At 39.0% G+C, this 22,788-nt stretch overlaps 1 protein-coding gene across 17 annotated transcripts in view; it reads left to right on the top strand.

The window, feature by feature from the left end:
- The window catches only part of TENM3 (teneurin transmembrane protein 3), a 1,704,102-nt gene that overhangs the window by 1,648,079 nt on the left and 33,235 nt on the right, over positions 1 to 22,788 (top strand). For all 17 annotated transcript variants that reach the window (XM_073643373.1, XM_073643362.1, XM_073643479.1 and 14 more), the window contains 3 exons: positions 3,542 to 3,774; positions 7,518 to 7,672; positions 9,094 to 9,968. In XM_073643373.1, the coding sequence (XP_073499474.1) occupies positions 3,542 to 3,774; positions 7,518 to 7,672; positions 9,094 to 9,968 (1,263 nt within the window). The remainder of the gene's footprint in view (positions 1 to 3,541; positions 3,775 to 7,517; positions 7,673 to 9,093; positions 9,969 to 22,788) is intronic.

The following is a 22,788-nucleotide window of genomic DNA, read 5'->3' as shown; positions in this document are numbered from 1 at the left end:
CCCTCAACTTAATATTTGGTTGGAGACTTTTTGAAATAAATAACTACAATCAATCGCTTTCTATAACCATCAACGAGTTTCTTACACCTCTCAGCTGGAATTTGGGACCACTCTTCTTTTGCAAACTACTCCTGGTCTCATATTTGAAGGGTGCCTTCTTCCAACAGCAATTTTAAGATCTCTCAACAGGTGTTCAATGGGATTTAGATTCGGACTCGTTGCTGGCCACTTCAGAACTCTCCAGCGCTTTGTTTCCATCCATTTTTGGGTGCTTCTTGAAATATGTTTGGGGTCATTGTCCTGCTGGAAGACCCATGACCTAGAACGCAGACCAAGCTTTCTGACACTGAGCTCTACATTGCGACCCAAAATCCGTTGGTAATCTCCAGATTTCATGATGCCTTGCAGACAGTTCTAAAGGCAGCAAAACATCTCCAAAACATCTTCGAACCTCCACCATATTTGACTGTAGGTACTGTGTTCTTTTCTTTGCAGGCCTCATTCCGTTTTCGGTAAACAGAATGATGTGCTTTACCAAAAATCTCTATATCGGTCTCATCTGTCCACAAGATGCTTTCCCAGAAGGATTTTGGCTTACTCACATACATTGTGGCTTTTTATGTCTCTGTTTCAGCAGTCTGAGCCTGTAGGACTGCTTGAATTGCTTTGGAACTTGATTGGGGCTGTTTATCCACCATCCGGACTATCCTGCGTTGCAACCTTTCATGAATTTTTCTCTGCTCTTGATGTCCAGGGAGATTGGCTACAGTGCCATGGGTTGTAGTAAGCTTCTTGATTATGTTGCACACTGTGGACAAAGGAAAATCAAGATCTCTAGAGATGGACTTGTAACCTTGAGAATGTTGATATTTTTCAACAATTTTGGTTCTTAAGTCCTCAGACAGTTATTTTCTCCTCTTTCTGTTCTCCATGCTTAGTTTTAACAAAACAGGATAAAAACAAGTTTAAAAATTGACTTCACTGCTGGAAAGAAGCCTCTTGCTGCGATATTTTTAGAAGGTTCTTTATTGTCCACTATGTGTTTCAATGCCTTACTGGCATCTTTATCAAGTGTAAAAGAAACACTTGACAGAGCAGCCAATTTTTAAACGTATTTTTTCCTGTTTTGGTCATTTTCATCTGGCGGATCTTTCCACCAGCTATCTAAACATTTATAGCTGTTGTGTCTTCACACAACCACCCAATGTGAGCAAACCTATTGTTTTTACTGTCTTCTATATTAGGGTTTTACCCAATTATGCGCTTCTTCCTTCACAGTTTACTCTTGCACAGACACACAATGCATAGAATGAGTCAACTTCTCCCCTTTTTATCTGGTTCCTGGTGTGATTTTCATATTGCCCACACCTGTTACTTGCCACAGGTGAGTTTGAACGGGCATCACAGCATCAAAGTTGTTTACCCATAATTTTGGAAAGGTGCCAAAAATTTTGTCCTCACCTTTTTGGGTTTCTGTTTGAAATTATGCATATTTTTTTGCCTTTTTTCTTGTTTTTTTTGTGTTGTTCCAATACACACAAAGGAAATGAACATGTGTATAACAGAACATGTGTAATTGCAATAATTTTCTAGGAGAAATACTTCATTTTCTGGGGCAATTTTAAGGGTACTAACGCTTTCGGCCATGATTGTATCTGTCTGATATTTATCTATCTGTTTATGCGTTCTCTCTCATATTTCTCTGTCATATGTTTCTTTGTCTTACAGATTATCTATCTATTTATTTATCACATATCTATCATCCTATAATCGGCAAATCTATCTATTCTTTTTTTATATCTCTGTCAAATGCTTATTACGAATATCCACTTATCTATTCACATTATATCTATCATACTATCTACGATCTCACTCTATCATGTTTCTTTGTCATATCTATCTTTCTATTTACTTATCATATATGTATCATCCTATAATAAGAAATATATCTATTTATAAATATATCAATCTATCTATCTGTCTGTCTATCTGATTATGTCTCTATCTCCTTAAAAATCCATGTCTGATTCTATAGGAATCATCTCTATATCAGTAAAAGTTGAAACTTCGACGTCTAACTATATATTTATCTAGGAAGGCTATCAGGGGAAATGCTTTGTGGATATCCCTTGTCTTTAGGATATAACTGCCATTAGAACAGATTCCATAATCTCTGTAAATTGATTTAGCAAGGTCAAGATTTTGCCATGTCCATCACTTATAAATCCTATACATTATTAATAACGTGTAGCCATCACTATGGGTCTATTGCTATATGCCAATAAAGGTGGACCTGTGGGTATAGGTCTCTGTGAGTGTCTGTCCAGCGTTATTTCTCTTGTCATACGGGCCCGAACCATTGCTAAATTTATTGTAAGCTTAAATTAGGCTTGGAATCATACTACCAGAAGCTCAGAGTCTTATCTTGTGGATATACGGTTATAATGGTGAACCTGCACCGTATACACGATATTGGGTAGCATGAAGCATGGTATACCAACATTACTGACAAGTGTAGCCGCATTGTCTCAATAATTCATTACCCGTTTGATCATCTGAGCTGGTTCTTGTCACATACTGAGCAGCTGATATAAAGTACCCAGCAGATATAAAGTTATGTATGGAGCGTTAACCCCTTAGTGACAAGTCCAAACTTTTCAAATCTGACTCATGTCACTTTACATGGTAATAATATTGGATTGCTTCTACCTAACCGGTGGTTCGGAGATTTTTTCAAGACACATTGCACTTTGTTACTGGTAAATTTAGGTGAATGTGTTACATGGTCATAGCTGGCAGACACTGTGTCCATTAATTGTCCCCAGATCGCCTTGTCAATTATCAGAACCACACAAAGCAATCTCAGGGTTAAAGAGGGAGCCTCTGGGGCTCTGTTAACCATTTAGATACTGCTGTCATTATTGACAGTGGCACCTAGGGGGGGTTATAGGGAACCTGTCACCAGTTTTGTTTTATACGAACTATAACTATTATTTTATTCAGCGCCTGGGCTGCAGTTCATAAATGTTGATGCAACCCCCAGACTCCTCCTGTAGACCTCCCAGAGGCCTGGAACCACGCCCATCAGACCAGACCAACCCAATTACCATGCAGCGTGGGACAACTTAACAAGGTTTTTGGGAGGTATACAGGGGGAGTCAGGGGGTTATATCAGCATTTATGGAATGCAGCACTGAATAAGATCATACTTATAGTTTATATATGACAAAACTGGTAACAGGTTCCCTTTAAATGATTACGAATGAGGCCAAAACAAATTGTGGTCGATGCAGCAGAATGGCAGCTATAGTATAAATTTGACACCTGATGCATTTTACCCATTACGGGATGCTAATGTCTTATTTCTCAGGTCAATAAAAAGGCGAGTTGGCGGTAATTAAGCTAAATTGGACAAATTATATGATTATGTGAAGATGAAGAACCTTGGACCCCTGTGTATTCATACATTGCCTTTATGTTAATGTCATGTACTCTGCCTTCCTTGATTCTCTAATATTCTCTTTATTGTTTATTTGTACAGTAGCAACTTAGCTCATCGCTATTACCTGGCCACTGACCCTGTGACTGGAGATCTGTACGTGTCTGATGCAAACACCCGCAAAATATACCATCCTAAGTCACTTACAGGAGCGAAGGATTTAATCAAGAATGCTGAAGTGATTGCTGGCACAGGGGAACAGTGCACTCCTTTTGATGAGGCGAGGTGCGGAGAAGGGGGAAAGGCTGTCGAGGCTACGCTCACCACTCCAAAAGGTGAGTATTTGGAATCTGGCTGCTGCATGTTATACCAAAAAACATTAATCTGCAAAAAGTGTCAATATAATACATCCTCGTATTGGGTAAGTAGTCCTGTCTTCATTTATATTTGGTCTTTGGTCCTGGTATCTGAGAAGACTCATAGGTCCATAATGGACAGCTTTAATTTTAATGGGATTCAACTGTTGGAAGGTTCTGAACCCACAAGTTCCAGAACTTTTACAGTGGCATTAATTTAAATATGACCTCAGTCAGCATTACTCAAGTTTATAAAATGGCAATCGGCGCTGCTTTTACATATTCCGACATCTCACATCTCAATGTCATATCAGGAAATATTAAAATGTATACAGACCTTTTGGAGACTGCCTATTTTTTTCTCTAGATTTTGGTGTTTTGCACCCTGTTTTTCATTTAATTTGCACCTTTTGTAAAGCCTATTTTATATATGTTCACCTACTGTTTTTTTGTTTGCCATTGAGGGTGGAGTAGTGGAGTTTTCAGACGTTTATGAGCAATTCAATTGCAGTTTTTTACAAAATTAGCTATATTTTTTTGCAAATGTACTCCTGTCCTTTCCTGGAATGATTTTATGTACACCTTCAATTTTTGCCCAAATTTTGCAACATTTTAACTCAAAATGTTACTTTTGAAATGGAAAGTTACTAAAAGGTTTAAGACAAAAACGGAGAGCAATTTTGATTTTGCACAAAATTGATAAACTTGCATGAGCCATTTAGAAAAATTTGTGCAAAAAAAAAATTACACAAGAAAGAAAAAGTAAAGTAACTTACAAACAAAACGCAAACGATGAAGATGAGTTAGGCCCTATTTCTTTGTGGAGGTGTCTGTTATTTGTTAGGGCTCTGATAACATACAAAATGAATTTCTAGAGCTCTGGAGATTAGCAAGTGTGAAATGCGACAGGACATAGATTTTCTTCTTTGAGGTGCTGCTCTATAAGCAAAATTAATGATGAAGATGGAGGCGATCTGAACTAAAATATTAATATTATCTGGATGTGTCAAATAACAGTGTGAGACTAGGTCCCCAAACTAATGCAGATCTTTTAGCAACACATCTTTATTTCTAGTGCATGGCATATATTGCAGCGGATTCATAATCCTGGCCATTATTAAAACATGAGCTGGAGATTTCTCCACACTGGTGTTCATTAAAGTTTTTGGTTCTGTATCACACAAGGAATTTGTTTTATGTCAGCATGTGGCTCAAATAATTGACCTCTATGAGATTTTTGATGGTTCTGATCACAGAGGACATTTTGTAAGAGAAAAATAATGTTAAACTGAGCGGCTAAGCTGTTTTTTCCCTGTAAAGAGGGAAAGCTATGTATCCTAGTTTATGCATATCATTGATGCAACATGTGCTGCCGCACAAAGGCCCGAGAGGTAAGGGGGCCACCAACACCTCCAAAGCAGGTGGAATGGTGCATTATAAGTAACTACTGGACTGCAAAGGCCCCATATATTGTTCTTACACCTGTGCCTTCTTCTGTCTGTGTCCTGTCTGCCACTGAGTTTTTGGGTATAATTTCCAAAACGCTTACCAGTCTTCCAATTATATAAAGTCTGTTTCTCGTGGATAGACCTTTTGACTCATTCATAATAAAATAAATATACATATAGTGGTGTGAAAAAGTGTTTGCCCCTTCCTGATTTCTTATTATTTTGCATGTTTGTCACACTTAACACAAGTAAACACAAAATGCGGTTTTTAAAAGAAAGTCTTTATTATTAAGGAAAAAAGGAATCCAACCTACAGGGCCCTGTGTGAAAAGGTGATTTCCTCTCTTTCCCCCATAAAACCTAAGTTAACTGGGGTTTATCATATCTTTGGGAAGCTGAGTTCAACTTCCCTAGCCAGAGACAGGCCTTATTACTGAAACCTGTTCTCAATCAAGAAATCACTTGAATAGGACCTGCCTGACGAAGTGAAGTAGACAAAAAGATCCTCAAAAGCTAGACATCATGCTGCAATCCACAGAAATTCAAGAACAAATGACAAAGTAATTGAGATCTATCTGTCTGGAAAATGTTATAAAGCCATTTCCAAAGCTTTGTGACTCCAGCGAACCACAGTGAGAGCCATTATCCACAAATTGCGAAAACATGGAACAGTGGTGAACCTTCCCAGAAGTGTCCGGCTGACCAAAATTACCCCATGAGCGCAGCGACGACTCATCAAAGAGGTCACAAAAGACACCACAACAACATCCAAAGGTCTCACTTGCCTCAGTTAAAGCCAGTGTTCACGACTTCACCATAAGAAAGTGACTGGGCAAAAATGGCATGCATGGCAAAGTTCCAAAATGAAAACCACTGCTGAACAAAAATAACATAAAGGCTCATCTCAGTTTTGCCAGAAAACATCTTGATGATCTCCAAGACTTTTGGGAGAATTCTATGGGGACTGACGAGACAAAAGTTTAACTTTTTGGAAGGTGTATGTCCCATTACATCTAGTGTAGAAGTAGCACAGCACTTCAGAAAAGGAACATCATACCAATAGTAAAATGTGGTGGTAATGTTATGGTCTGGGGCTGTTTTGCTGCTTCAGGACCTGGAAGACTTGCTGTGTTAAATGGAACCATGAATTCTGCTGTCTAGCAAAAAATCCTGAAGGAGAATGTCCGACCATCTGTTCGTGACTTCAAGCTGAAGTGCACTTGGGTTAGGCAGCACAACAATGATACAAAACACACCAGCAAGTCCACCTCTGAATGGCTTCAGAAAAACAAAATTAAGACTTTGGAGTGGCCTAGTCAAAGTCCTGACCTTAATCCGATTGAAATGCTGAGGCATGATCTTAAAAAGGCGGTTCATGCTCGGAAACCCTCCAATGTGGCTTAATTACAACAATTTTGCTGAGATGAGTGGGCCAAAATTCCTCCAGAGCGTTGTAAAAGATTCATTGACAGTTATTGCAAATGCTTGATTGCAGTTGTTGCTACTAAGGGTGGCCCAACCAGTTATTAGGTTTAGGGGGCAATCACTTTTTCAAACCTGTAGGTTTGGATTTCTTTTTCCCTTAATAATAAAGACCTTCATTTAAAAACTGCATTTTGTGTTTACTTGTGTTATCTTTGTCTAATATTTAAATTTGTTTTGTGAACTGTAACATTTAAGTGTGACAGACATGCAAAAGAATAAGAAACACTTTTTCACATCACTGTATAGATATATATATATATTTATTATTATTCTTTTTTTTTTTTTTTTAAAGAGCATAGTCCATGGCACCAACATCACATTCCTGAGTCTTGGGGTGAAAGATTTATTGCAAATTATTTTTGATTACCAATACAAAAAAAATAAAGATATAACTGTATATAAAATAGTTGTAGATATTTCAATGACTATCCCATTCAGCTAAATGGAAATTGCAGAAATCCAGGCGTTTCCCACCAGAAAAACCCCGTTCATATAAACTGAACGGATTTTTACTTACAGAAATTCTGCAATAAATCTGCCGCATCTGAATATTACCTTAGAAAGCTGGATGATAAATAATGTCTGCAACTGCCACCGCTCAAGGTTTTCCCTAAGCTCGGGTGACATTTGCCTTATAACATTTCTTATAAGCATTCCTCATCTTATCTCGTGCTGTAATGCTTTGTGAGCCCCCACACTAATGTATTTAGGAAGAGATAAGGAAACAGTAAATTGTAACTAGTGATCTGTGTTATATGTGGTCCTGAACTATTGTCTGCTCACATAAAGGAATTGCTGTGGATAAGAACGGATTAATCTACTTTGTGGATGGAAAGGTCATCAGAAAAGTAGATCAAAATGGCATCATATCAACATTACTTGGATCAAATGACCTGACCTCGGCGCGGCCTCTGACCTGTGACACAAGCATGCATATCAGCGAGGTAATATACTAATGATACTAATGAGTTTAGCTAAGCTCCATATTTATAGAGCCTCGCTGTTATTGTGCCAAGAACCTGTTATTTATAGGTATAAGCTGGTATTCTGTCTTCTGAGAATGTCAGTGATTACAAGTTGATATGTATAGATGCAAGATAGATTAGACATGCCGAGATGCCTGTATTTTATATTTGTAGTTATAAGGTTTTTTTTTCTGAAAACATTAATATGGGTGATGTTACACATGGTGACATGCCCAATCACATGCCATACATTATGCATCATGCACTTGATTTTTCCATGTTTGGACCTTCCCCAATATACGTTTCATAATAAGTGATGTTACGTAAGGGGCGGTCAGAAGTGCATTTGGGCCTCAGGTCTGCCCATTTATATGGTAACACAGACACATACATTTGGGAAATACCCAAGCATCATGTACGGCATGTGATCGGGCATGTTGCAGGATGAGGAGACCAAGTGCCACGTGACTTTTGACAAGTAGCGTTTGTTAAAATTGGCAGGCAAAAATTTATTTACTTAAAAAAAAATAAAAATGAATTAATTTTACTTGCTTATATAGCACCATCATATTCCACAGCACTTTACAGACATCATCATTACTATTCCCACTGGGGCTCACAATCTAAATTCCCTATCAGTATGTTTTTGGAGTGACGTTGCTTGCGGGTGCACGATGGTCTCTGCTCACCCGTTCTCTCCTTACAATACACACTGACAGTGCGCTCTCTTGCCAGCTCATCAGTACTGATCAGAGCCAGCGAGGGAGCTCATTGTCACTTGTACTTGTACGGTAACAAGATCCTACTGAGCCTCTGTCAGAATTGACAACCGACACCTGCTCACTAGAGCAGGGACTAGGCCAGCCCCTGAAACGGATATCATTGCATGGACTGGAATTCTCAAACAAAGCGTCATCACTCAGGAAATAGTAAATAAAGGGATTGTTTCATCTTTCTTCAAGAGCACACTGCTCCTCTCCCTTCCAGCTCCCTGTGTGCTTGGTTATAGTATGCTTCTGAAGTTTGACAGTTCGGACTAGCAACATAGTCGTGCCTCTTGTTTGGACTGTGCACTGTCCCATGCTGCAAGCAGAGGCAACTCTGCAGCATCTGAGGAGTGCAGAGACAGTGAAGCAGTGCTTGCATGCTCTAAAGCAGAGGTGGCCGATAACCTAGGCAACAAGTTGCCCACAATAGAATTGAAAATCCGTGTGTTCTTTGGAACAGAGAGGATATTTAATAAGGAGTCAACTGCAAAGTTGGGGTTTTTTGCAAGCACTTTGCAATTTTTTGTATTTATCAAGAATTAAACAATTTTTTTTATAACTAATGACTGGTCTATCGATAACATTGTGTTGCTATAATTCACTTTGTAACCTTTGCTACTTTGCATTCATCAGGTAAGATTGGAGTGGCCTACAGATCTAGCTATCAATCCAATGGACAACTCTATATATGTCCTGGACAACAATGTAGTATTACAAATCACTGAAAACCGCCAGGTCCGCATTGCTGCAGGGAGGCCAATGTACTGCCAAGTTCCAGGTGTTGAGTACTCGGTGGGAAAATATGCCGTTCAAGCAATACTAGAATCTGCCACTGCGATCGCAGTATCCTACAGTGGAGTGCTGTACATTACAGAAACTGATGAGAAGAAGGTCAATCGGATACGACAGGTCACTACCGATGGAGAGATTTCATTGGTCGCTGGTATACCATCAGAGTGTGACTGCAAAAACGATGCGAACTGTGACTGCTACCAGAATGGTGATGGTTATGCAAAAGATGCCAAATTAAGTGCCCCTTCATCACTTTCTGCCTCCCCGGATGGCACGTTATACATTGCAGATCTGGGCAATATCAGAATCCGTGCGGTCTCCAAAAACAAGCCTGTGCTGAGTTCAATCAATTATTATGAAGTTGCATCCCCAAATGATCAAGAACTTTACATTTTTGATATCAATGGCACCCATCAATTTACAATGAGCTTAATAACTGGAGACTACTTATATAACTTCAGCTACAGTAATGAGAATGACATAACAGCAGTGACTGACAGCAATGGAAATACCCTGCGCATCAGAAGGGATCCAAACCGCATGCCAGTCAGAATAGTTGCACCTGACAATCAAGTAATCTGGTTGACAATTGGTACTAATGGCTGTCTGAAGAGCATGACTGCCCAAGGACAAGAACTGGTATTATTAACCTACCATGGCAACAGTGGGCTCCTTGCAACAAAAAGTGATGAAACTGGATGGACAACCTTCTTTGAGTGAGTACCTACTTTAGCACTATTACTATTCTTTATTATTAGACACCACATATACATATAGACATTACTATGTGCTCAGCACAGTGTGGTATAATCAGCAAATTGGGATCTGTTCACACTAGTAAGTCCATTCTTTCCTGGAATTGTTTTTCTATGAAAAAAATTGAGAGAACAATTATAGTTTGACCTTGACCAAAAATTGCGATGTTCTTGTTCTATTTTTTCAGAGCCAAATTTAAAAAATCTGGTTAATACTGATAACCTTCAGTGCCATAGTTTATTGTGAGCAATCAGATAATTATCTTTTTCTCACAACTTATAATGGCGGGTTTATAGGGCACGATCCAGGTTATATACAAGCCGATTAGCTGTCATTTTCTGGCATCTTTAGAAATGACGGCGAACCTTCTATGCACACAGAACCATTGTTAATCCAATTTCTCTGTGCTCATAGAATATCAGGCTATCGGCAGCACATCACCTGTTTCCATTCAATATGCTGCTGATTGCGATAATTTTTAAGCAAGCCTAAAAAGTATCACAGCTGAGCGATGACCATTTTGCATGTTTGCTAGGTGTTTACTAACCTGCTTACATGTGCAGATAGTCTGGAATGAGTGTTCTTATGAATGCTCATTTACCGATTATTGGCTCCTATAAATGATCATAAGTATTCCAAGAATGTACTTCTTTCATATTCATTTAACACCTCCTTGATTTATTATGCATACTCTACTGTATTTTGATGATTTTTTGTAATCCTTCTGCTTCTTTAGAACACCACTTAGTATTATTAATGTGATTCATCTCACCAAATATAGTTGTTACCTATTTACTCTGGAAGTCTCCTTATAATTACTGGGAGTATCTCAACTGGGACCTCCACTGATCCTAAAAATGGGGATTCCAAAGTCCCAGGAGCAAAAGTAGCAGTAGCATGTGTCTAGGACCACCACCATACACTTCTATGGGTCTGACAGAGATAACTGTCCCATCAGCCTCACAGAAATTAATGCAGTGGTTATATATGCGGACTACCACTCAATTTCACATGAGGAACTTTAGAACTCTGTTTAGACATTTGGTGGTGCACAGTGGACTCATCCCCCAGTAATCATACGTTTATCACTTATCCTGTTTATAGGTAATATATTTAGTGGGGAAACCCTTTGATTAAAAATGAGGAAAGTTGTCTGGGATTAGAAAAAATATGGCTACTTTCTTACAAAACCGGCAGACAGCCTGTCCATGGGTTGTATCTGGTATTCATCTCCAATGAGTCGTTATGGGGCTGAGCTACAGTACCACACACATCTAGGAGGGTGTACCAGTGCTGTTGTAAGAAAACAGCTATGTTTTCTAATTCTAAATACCACCTATTAATTAGAGTAAGATATCACAATAAAGCTAAAATCATGACAACATTGCCTAAAGTTGCTTGAACCCTAATGGAATAGAGTGATAGGGACATCCTCGCTGGAAAGGCACTCAGAAGCCTGCACATCCCAAAATGCCCTGTGTGATTCTAGCAGTATTCAATTGCCACTCCTCCTTCTCCCCGGAGTTTATCATACGGCATACCGGGTGTGCTATAATTGAACCCTTATTGCTATATTCATTTGCTATGGACAGCCATTGCTATGGCATAACCAATATATACATTTTTAATCTTTTTTAAAAAAATTGGTTTCCATCTTCCGTAATTAGACAATATTATTCTCTTTCTAGCGTGACAGTATTTAATCAATAAAATAATGACCCAATAATGGCGTCAAACAGCAAGAGAAATCAGCGGCACCTTTTTAAATGATAATTTACTACTTTATCTCCATCGGATTTCGAAAGCAGAAAAAGTGACTCCATCCATGAAAATGACATAATTGCAAATAGCAGGGGGTTACGTACACACATATGGCATTATAAACTGGAATGGAATTGATTTTTGTGATTCACTGTCTGCTTACTTTACTATGAATAAAAGGAAAGATGGAATTCTGTAATGACAGATACCATTAACAAATCAATTATTGGGAAATTTGGCTATAATCATTATATTTAATCTATTTTATTAAAAGAAAGATCTTAGACATAGTGAATACATATTAGATGAAAGGAAAAATATAGTTTAGAAAATTACTCTAAAAATCTATTTCAGTGTTCCCATAGCATTTAAGTAATGAAGCCATTTCTTTACTGCGGAAATCAAATTTTGTGCCTCGCGTCTTTGTGATGTCATCAAGCTTCTTGTAAATTGTTGCCTACTTTTTCATCAATGTTTCTACTTCCAAAATTAGGATTATTTTACGTATGCTGTTATAACATATAAAAAAGATTCTCCCCATACCCAATCACAAAGACACAACTTGAAGCTCCTGGATATACGGTAAATTAATTTATAAATCCGGTGGTCTCATATGGGGAGCAGGTCCTCAAAAGGCTGCAGGACTTTGGTTGTACCCAAACCTCCATGCCACCAATAGAATCAACTCTGCCTAAACATCTACCTAGCCATTAATGATCATTTGCCTTAAATGAGTTGTACACTACTTTATATTACCACCCCCAATGTATCCCCTGGGGCCCCTAAGACTTTTTGTAAATACCTTATGTTGCAGATACTGCCTGTGAGCGGCGCTATCGGTGGCCGCTCACAGGCATCACGTGACCCCCGGATGGAGCCGGCTCTGACATCCTCTGATGTCACGACAAGTGCTGGCAGCAGCTGGGGGTCTTTGTCTTCCGCATTCCAGGTGGATGCCAGGCTGTGGGCGGGGTTACCCCCGCATCACACCCGGCATCCACCGCGCGCTCTGTCTCTCCCCATTCACTGGAAAAAGCGCGCGGTGGATACTGGGTGTGACGCGGGGGGTAACTCCACCCACATCCCAGCAGCCACAGCCCAGCGCTGAGTCACGCCTCACTTGTCCGGAGGGATACATTGGGGGGGTTATATAAAGTAGTGGACAACTTCTTTAAGATTTGTTATTACTTTACCTCATTTTTTTCACTGATGTTTTAGTTGCTTTCAGTTTAAAATATGAATAGTTTGACTATAAAAGAAACCATCTCAACATGTAATGACTTCATGGTAGGCTTGTGCTTATATACTGCAGCCAATCTGAACAAACAGAGCTTCAGAGTAAAACATAGGGAAGGCCAGAGCAGATGAGTAAATGAGATAACTGTTGGCTGAACTTTCGTTTGGAAGTCAACTATTTCTCCTGATTTCTGCTGACACGTGAGTGCTCCTCACGGCCTAGCATTTGTGTCTTTTCAAGAGAAGAAAGGATAAAGCAAATGCCAGACATCATTGAAATTCCAACGGTCCGCACCTTCTCTCCCCTGACATCAAATGTCTGGGAAGACTTCGAGAGGATCCCATACACATTAGATGGTCAGTCGGTCCTGCTGAAATCGATGGCTTAAGCCAGCTAATTTGTAAGGGGACCTAGAGTGATAAAATCAATAGATTTTAGAATGCCCTTTATATAATATCGTTTGGTGTGACAAGCCATACTTCTGCATATACAGTTATGTCTCATACTGTATATACCACTCTCCTAAAGTATTTATTTTTTTTTCTAGGAAAGGCCGTGATTCTAGATACAAAAAAAGCATGGTTACCAACCACTGTACCATTGTAATGCTCTTAAAGTAGTGTAACTTATCACCTATAATGTACAGACAGATCAGTTATGCTAGAACACTAGAACAAACACATTTTCTCCTGACGTCTAAAGCTGAAATATTTGCTAGAATTCTATACCATGGCATTGGTCTCTTGAACTCATATTACATTCTTTTTGAATCGGTTACATTAATGAAAGTGCCATCAGAAAGTAACTTTATAATCAGAGATGAATAGATAAACTTCTACCTGTGCAATAAAAGGAAATCATGAAATTCTTCATATTGTAAATTGCTCTTAAATGTGAAGCTTTAGAAATAACTGATGAAAGAAATGTTAAACTCCATTGTTAAACAACAAAGAGCTTGTTGATGCATCCCTTCTGCATATCCTTCACAAGGCCAAAGTAGTTGTAGATTTCTGAAGACGAGCATTAGATTGCCAATTAATTTTTTAAAATGAAGACATATGCCTTATTTTTCAACACCTCAAATCTATAATCACACGGTTCATACAGTGAAGGAAATAATTATTTGATCCCTTGCTGTTTTTGTAAGTTTTCCCACTGACAAAGATATGAACAGTCTATAATTTTAAGGGTAGGTTAGAATAGGGTAGGTTAGATATAGAATATCCAAAAAGATATCAAGAAAATCACATTGTATAAATTAGATACATTTATTTGCACTTTGCAGTGAGAAATAAGTATTTGATTCCTTTGGCACTTAATACTTGGTGGCAAAACCCTTGTTGGCAAGCACAGCAGTCAGACGTTTTTTGTAGTTGATGATGAGATTTGCGCACATGTCAGGAGGAATTTTGGTCCATTCCTCTTTGCAGATCATCTCTAAATCATTCAGATTTTGAGGCTGTCGCTTGTCAACTCGGAGCTTCAACTCCCTCCATAAGTTTTCTATGGGATTAAGGTCTGGAGACTGGCTAGGCCACTCCATGACCTTAATGTGCTTCTTTTTGAGCCACTCCTTTGTTGCCTTGGCTGTATGTTTTAGGTCATTGGGCCTAATGGACACCAGTTGGTGGTAGCGTATGTCTTTGGGGTGTGATTTACAGATTAAAAGGAACAGAGCTATTACATTTTATATTTACTTCAGAAAGATAGGCAGTGTTTATAAAAAATATACTAGATGATTTAAAATGGGAACAAAACAATATGATATATACAGAAAACAGAAAAATCCCGAACACGCCACATCATAATTAGGCCCAAAGACTCACAAATATCAAATCCTACAAAGCACCATTTTGAGTCAAATAAAGCCAAAATAGCTCATAGCAATAGTAACCTATGACCAGTCCCAATAGTCGTGCAATATACCCCACAAAATAAAGTCCCAGTAATGTGATCAAGTGATCAGTATGTGTTGGAGTGATAGTCTCCTATCGGGAGATAGGGATATATGGAGTATGCCGAAAAGTATCCAATAATGAACTGGTCAAGGCCCCGTGATAAAGCACTACATAGTGACTCTTAATGAGCCTGGAAAGTAATTATCAATAGCACCACAACATTGCAATTGTTACCTTCTCAGCGTGCTTCCCTGTCCAATTCAGTGCCCCTATGCACGTTTCGGTGCCTCATGCACCTTTTTCAAGGGGAGATAGGAGACTATCACTCCAACACATACTGATCACTTGATTACATTACTGGGACTTTATTTTGTGGGGTATATTGCACGACTATTGGGACTGGTCATAGGTTTGTCCCAAGTACTTCAGATCTTCTGATCGATCTAAACAGAGATAGTGACTACATGTGATACCTGGATAGACACTTTGTACGATCAATTGCACCTGTTCTGCCCTTTATATATTAATCTCAGATATTTCGTGCCTTTTTAGGTCCACTTGTTCTTGTTGCAAATCGTTGCTGATACCTCATCTAACTAAATAGGAATTTTCCTTATACACCAGTGCTAAATAGCATGGTGAATTTTTAAATGTATGTTTATGATTGTAATTTTGTTATTCAATAAAATGATTACTATTTTGGCTTTATTTGACTCAAAATGGTGCTTTGTAGGATTTAATATGATATATACAATTGCATAAAATAAATAGGATAAAGAAAGAAACTTACTAAACACTCGTCACAGAATTGGCTCAAAGCTTAACAAAGGGAATCACTTCGATTGAGAAGTATTGACAGAACCTCCACAGTAAGCTATGTCTTCCGAGTAATGACAATTGATCACAACCCAGTTTCTGCTTTTTATTAGCTCCTAAATTACGCCCACACACCTCCCCTTGAAGATATCATGTGGGTCAGATTGTGGGATGTCCCGGGTCTGTTAGAATTTTATAAGATCCCCAACTTACAAGATATCTTCGATATCTGAAGGTTCCCGGGGTTAGACATTGCCATCATATTTTTTATCATGATTCTACCTTAACATACAGACCAAATATGACAAGTATAGCCCCATCTATCAGACTGTTATTCAGTTAGAGGGATTCTAGTGGCCCTACAGTGATGTATGTTGTAAGTTAAGGCATCACGTCTGTCCCTTCGCTACAACCCCTAAAATCTATATACCATAAATATTGAATTGACACAAACCCTAATATTCATATCTGACTATCGGAGACAGCTTATCTAGAACACCTTCAGAAAAAAATTATTTCAACTCAGGATGTTGCTACCTTGGAACAAGAACTCCTGTTTCTTGAATATACAAATTTTAGACTCTTTGTCTTTTCCCACAATAGATGTCCTGTTTTAATCACCTGTCCACAACAGGGAGCCCCAGCTTCAAGGGATGTTTTAATGAGTTTTTATCACTTCCTAGCTATACGTAATTTACTTTCTGCTCCATATGTCCAATGAGGTCTATTTAAAAAAGTTTGAAGTGTAAGCTCTTTGTCCCTGATGTTCTATGTGAGGGGGGGGGGGCTGAATGTGCCCTTCCTGGAGATGTCTTATGGATTTTAATCTTTCGCTATGACATGTTCATTCCCATACATTGTTTACTGATCTGAGCTGATCAGTGGAAATGTCAGGTGTCAGAGCCCAAGTGATTTCATGTAAATGACTTATAAACCTTTAAAGGGTTTGTCCATAAATGTTAATCCAGGAAAGATTTTTTTCTGGTTTGTGCCATAAAAGTCTGATTAAAGTCAGCCTTATCAAAACTGTCTAACAATAAAACTGTCTTTGTTACCCATAGCAGCGAGTTAGACCTGAGCTTTTATTTCCTCAATTGCACTGGAAAATTGAAAACTGAGATCTGATTAGTTGCTTTGGACAACTAGAACAGTCTTTGATAAATAAGACTACTAATTATTTTCTGGATATACTCCACTGCCGTTTTTGATGCATTTTTTTTAGCCAAAGCCAGAAGTAGATTGAAAAAGAACAAAAATGTAGTGGAAGGACATTTACTTCTCCTTCTTGATCAACTTAATTATGACTTGGGCTCCGCATTAATAACTGCAGTGCCTTTTTTCCAAAACCACAATATTAGAGTGATGGGAAAGCACCTTTGATAATCTGACCATGAATGAGCATTTCTGTATTTCCCATAGAGTTTAATAGAGAGTTACTACTATTCATGGTCAGACTTTGAAATATCATAAAAATCTACAATCAGAAAACCCCTTTAAATACTTGCAGATTGTATCTATTAAAATTAGTAGAATTCTCTGACCGGTGATAATAGGATTTGGACACATAATAAAGTTCACGTTAATTTAGTGAATTGATAGGGATCTCGACTCATCAACCACTGAAAATACTTTACAAGACGAAATAGCGCTCTGTATAACTGACAACGTAGTGCCTACATACCAGAAATTCTCGATAACATATCACATAATAACACATTTTATCAGTCTACTCCTTATAGACATTCCTTAACCGTAGAAAGCCAATAACAAAGAATCCGGGCCCAGTAAAAGTTGACTTTATATTATTTATTCTAATAACTATATCCTCTTTAGATGACTGTGATACCCGTTTGCTATGGACTTATTAAACCTGTGGCTAGCTAAGGCATTCAGCAATGTAATTGTCCTACTTTGTCATGTAGGCATAATAGGAAGGACTTGTGTGACCTTGACCTGCTGCCGTAATAAGTGAAGCAATGTAATATCTGAAAGTAACATAGGCTATCCTGAATTCACTTTCCTATTACTGCACCTTTTAAAGCTGTCTCATCCTTGCAATGTGTTACTAAAAGGGGCTAAAAGAAAATCTTAGCATGTCTGTCTCTTGAATAATATGACAAGTAGAAGCCCATCTTTCCATAGCTGTTGAAGGGACCAGCAATGATAGTGATGACAACGATAAATGATGCAAATGTTAATTATAATAATATATGACGTTTATACTATTATTTTTACTGTTCATGATTTGCCATGAGATTAATATAATTATATACAATTTCAATATATTTCAGTATATTTTTTCAATCTAATTTTATTTATTAACTGTGAAACCCTATAGCACTAATTCAAACCCTCTTTAATATTGAAAGTAGTATTTATTTTAATAACAATGAGAAAAATATATACGGTAATCATTTTGGGGCATTTTTATTAAGCTAAATACACAATTTGCACCCAAAAACTGTCTTTCATAATTTGCGCCATATTTATTAAGTAGTTTTCAAACTAGGGGCCATGGGGTCGCTAAACGCCAAAAGGTGTGTCAAAATTCTGGCACACATTTCTGGAACAAAATAAGCCAAAAGGTGGCATAATAAAGTTAGACTAGACAGTCTTAAAATTAGATTTGGCATGCATCACTTTGATGCACTTGGCACATTTTGAGACTGTCTAGTTAAAGTTTGGACTGTCTAACAATTAGACAGTTTTGATAAATCTGCCCCTGTGGGCCATATTTAGTAAGCGCTATAAAAAACAGAATTCTGTCATAATTTGTGCCAAAAAACTGTCTGCCATGACTTGCACCATATTTTATATTTGCATCAGACACTTTATGTGCTTGACCAATAAGGGGACGTAGCCTCATACAAAGGGGTTGTCCAGTCAAAAATGATAAGTGACTGTGTGACTGCAGACTTATGAATCTTACCCCCAGCACAAACACTGTACGCTGCGGGGATTCGCTGGTAAGAGACCCGGGACCGGAGGCTATGTATGCGTTATACATACCCTCGGCCATTCAGCGCCACCTCGCTCCATACACTTGTATGGAGCAAGGCCACGCCCCGTCTAGTGATGTGGACGGCCAGTGGGCGCGTTCCACTAGAAGGCACGGCCTCGCTCAATACAAGTGTATGGAGAGCGAGGCCACGCCCACTGGCCGGAGTATGTATAACACATACACCCTCAGTTACCGGGTCTCATACCGGTGAATCCTCCCAGCACACAGTGCCTGCGCTGGGGGGGATTCATAAGTTTGCAGTCACACAGAGTGACTGCCGACATATCACTTTTGACCGGACAACCCCTTTAAAGAAGATGTGATTTGTCGGAAAAGGATGCAGCCAAGCGTGCTATACTGTGAGCTACAAAATGCAATTTGTGGCCTAAATTAAGCCTACTTATAGGTGGCGTAAATGTAAGGTCCATTTACACTGGACGATTATCATGAACAAATTAGGAACACTCATTTCACAATAATCATGCAGTCAAAACACACTGCTGCTCACCTAATGAATTAGCAACGCACTCGCTTGTTGGGTGAAATGATCTGTTGTGCTGCACTAAAGATGGTTGTTGGCAACGCATCATCCTGTGTAAATGATGGATGATCAATTGGAATAGACAATGGGATCAGGAGGGAGAAATTGGCTCTATTGGGGCGGACAGGATCATGCATTTTGGTTGTGCTTGTGATCCTTTCCTGTGTCCTTTCCCTTCCCTCGGTTGTAATCTGTTTTTTCAATCGCGCTAGCTATGTAACTATGTGCATAACGACAGCATATGCACACTATTATAGATAGATCAATGTGCATCTGAAGTGTGGTCAACCTGAGTAGGCTATTAAATGGCTGGTGACCAGCAAGCATATTGCCAGTCAATGGTTGTTTAACACTGCAAATTGCACCATAAAAATGGATACTTAGACCAGAAAGTCCTAAAATATGCCACATTTATCAAACAGCGGTCTAAAAATTAAGCAGTATTCATAAATATGCCCCACTTTTTGTTAAATTTCTCAGATGGACTTACACATTTGGCTTTGACTCTGATCCAGTAATCAGAAGATACTTTCCCTGTACTTATATAGAGATGCTGCTTGCGTTATACTCTTTCTGTGTGTCCTGCCATAACTTTTAAGCCCAATTCATCAAGACTGGTGATTTTCTTGCCGGTCTTGATAAGGGGACGTGGTGAAGTCAGATATTCTTGATTCATGAAGAGTGCCACTGGAATGGAGTGAGATTTCTGGTGTACAGAACACCACAGATCATCATGAATTAGACGAGCTGTGACTTCGTGCCCCCACCCCACCCCAGATCTGCCCGTTTTGGCATAGATGGGAGAAACCAGCGTGAGAACAGCAAAAGTAGCAACATTTTTGCGCAACTCTGAGTTGTGAAAAAATGTTGCAACTTTTCAAAGCAATTTACACCAGAATTGTGGTGAAATTGCTTTGATGAATTGGGGCTTAATCTTCTGGGTGGCAGCTCATTCAACAGCATAAATGGAGGAAACCTTTAAGCATTACCAGGTTTTGTTGTCATGTCATATGAATATTGGGTGCACATAATGTGTAAACGCCCATTCCTGCTATTTTATATAGTGGACTTCAGTCATGATCAGTAATAAAGTGTCTTGAAAGTGGCTCAATGTGGTTTGTCTGCTGGGTTGAAACAGTGGTGGCCAAATCCAAACCTCAAGATCTACCAACAGGGCATGTTTCTTGCAAAACAGAAGACTGAAAGGAGACTTAATAGCTGTCTACGAATATCTCAAGGGCTGTCACACTGTAGATGGATCAGCTTTATTCTCATTTGCACAGAGAAAGACTAGAAGCAATGAGATGAAACTGAAAGGGAGAAGATACAGATTCGATATTAGCAAAAACTTTTTGACAGTGAGGGTGATCAATGAGTGGAGTAGGTGAGTTCTCCTTCAATGCAAGTCTTCAAACAGAGGCTGGACAGACATCTGTCTGAGATGGTTTAGTGAATTTTGCATTGAGCAGGGGGATGGACACAATGACCCTGGAGGTCCCTTCCAACTCTTAACATTCTGTGATTCTATAATTCTTATTTGAATCTGAGATCATTATCAGTGTTGTTCTGCCAGGCAGGAAACACAGTACAGTGCTGCTATTCACCTCCCTTGTAATATGGAAAATATTTGTGGATCTTGAGGATCAGATGTGACCACAACTACCTTAAAGGATCTAAATCCAAACACTGAGCCTGTGCTGACCAGCTATTGCCATACACTGTTATATATCTTATATACTACGCTTTTTGGCTCTATCTGTTCTAAAAATGTAAGTGATCACTTGTTCAATGCTTAGTCAAGAGTCATTACATTACCCTGACATGTCATTGTGCCACCACATTGCCCATTATTGGCACTGCTGTTCTGCTACTAGAGGATTAATGGGCTGCATTGCCAAAGGGGGCAATAATGACTGAAAACAATGCATGTCCCATTGCTGAGTCTTGGCCTAGTTTCATTAATAGAATTTTGACTTACAATGTAACTGTATTACATTGCCCATATAATTTTATGATCCCATATAGAGTCTTTAAATGCCTCCGTTTATATAGAGTCACATGGGGGATATTTTCTCAAAGAATTTGTAGGAATCGGATAAAAAAAAATGTGGTATAAACATATAGACATACAGTACAGACCAAAAGTTTGGACACACCTTCTCATTTAAAGATTTAATCTGTATTTTCATGACTATGAAAATTGTACATTCACACTGAAGGCATCAAAACCATGAATTAACACATGTGGAATTATATACTTTACAAAAAAGTGTGAAACAACTGAAAATATGTCTTATATTCTAGGTTCTTCAAAGTAGCCACCTTTTGTTTTGATGACTGCTTTGCACACTCTTGGCATTCTCTTGATGAGCTTCAAGAGGTAGTCACCGGAAATGGTCTTCCAACAATCTTGAAGATGCTTAGCACTTGTTGGCCCTTTTGCCTTCACTCTGCAGTCCAGCTCACCCCAAACCATCTCGATTGGGTTCAGGTCTGGTGAATGTGGAGGCCAGTTCATCTGGCGTAGCACCCCATCACTCTCCTTCTTGGTCAAATAGCCCTTACACAGCCTGGAGGTGTGTTTGGGGTCATTGTCCTGTTGAAAAATAAAAGATGGTCCAACTAAACACAAAACGGATGGAATAGCATACCGCTGCAAGATGCTGTGGTAACCATGCTGGTTCAGTATGCCTTCAATTTTTAATAAATCCCAGTGTCACCAGCAAAGCACCCCCACACCATCACACCTCCTCCTCCATGCTTCACTGTGGAAACCAGGCATGTAGAGTCCATCCGTTCACCTTTTCTGCGTCACACAAAGACACGGTGCTTGGAACCAAAGATCTCAAATTTGGACTCATCAGACCAAAGCACAGATTTCCACTGATCTAATGTCCATTCCTTGTGTTCTTTAGCCCAAACAAGTCTCTTCTGCTTGTTGCCTGTGCTTAGCAGTGGTTTCCTAGCAGCTATTTTACCATGAAGGCCTGCTGCACAAAGTCTCCTCTTAACAGTTGTTGAAGAGATGTGTCTGCTGCTAGAACTCTGTGTGGCATTGACCTGGTCTCTAATCTGAGCTGCTGTTAACTTGCGATTTCTGAGGCTGGTGACTCGGATAAACTTATCCTCAAAAGCAGAGGTGACTCTTGGTCTTCCTTTCCTGGGGCGGTCCTCATGTGAGCCAGTTTTTCTGTAGTGCTTGATGGTTTTTGCAACTGCACTTGGGGACACTTTCAAAGTTTTCCCAATTTTTAGAACTGACTGACCTTCATTTCTTAAAGTAATGATGGCCACTCGTTTTTCTTTACTTAGCTGCTTTTTTCTTGCCATAATACAAATTCTAACAGTCTATTCAGTAGGACTATCAGCTGTGTATCCACCAGACTTCTGCACAACACAACTGATGGTCCCAACCCCATTTATAAGGCAAGAAATCCCACTTATTAAACCAGACAGGACACACCTGTGAAGTGAAAACCATTTCCGGTGACTACCTCTTGAAGCTCATCAAGAGAATGCCAAGAGT

Source organism: Phyllobates terribilis, unplaced genomic scaffold (assembly GCF_046119375.1).
Source record: "Phyllobates terribilis strain yellow unplaced genomic scaffold, ASM4611937v1 Scaffold_1__5_contigs__length_1240528914, whole genome shotgun sequence".
In the NCBI taxonomy this organism is placed as follows: Eukaryota; Metazoa; Chordata; class Amphibia; order Anura; family Dendrobatidae; genus Phyllobates; species Phyllobates terribilis.
Note: the sequence above shows the minus strand (reverse complement) of the source record. Positions and strands in the feature narration are given on the sequence as shown.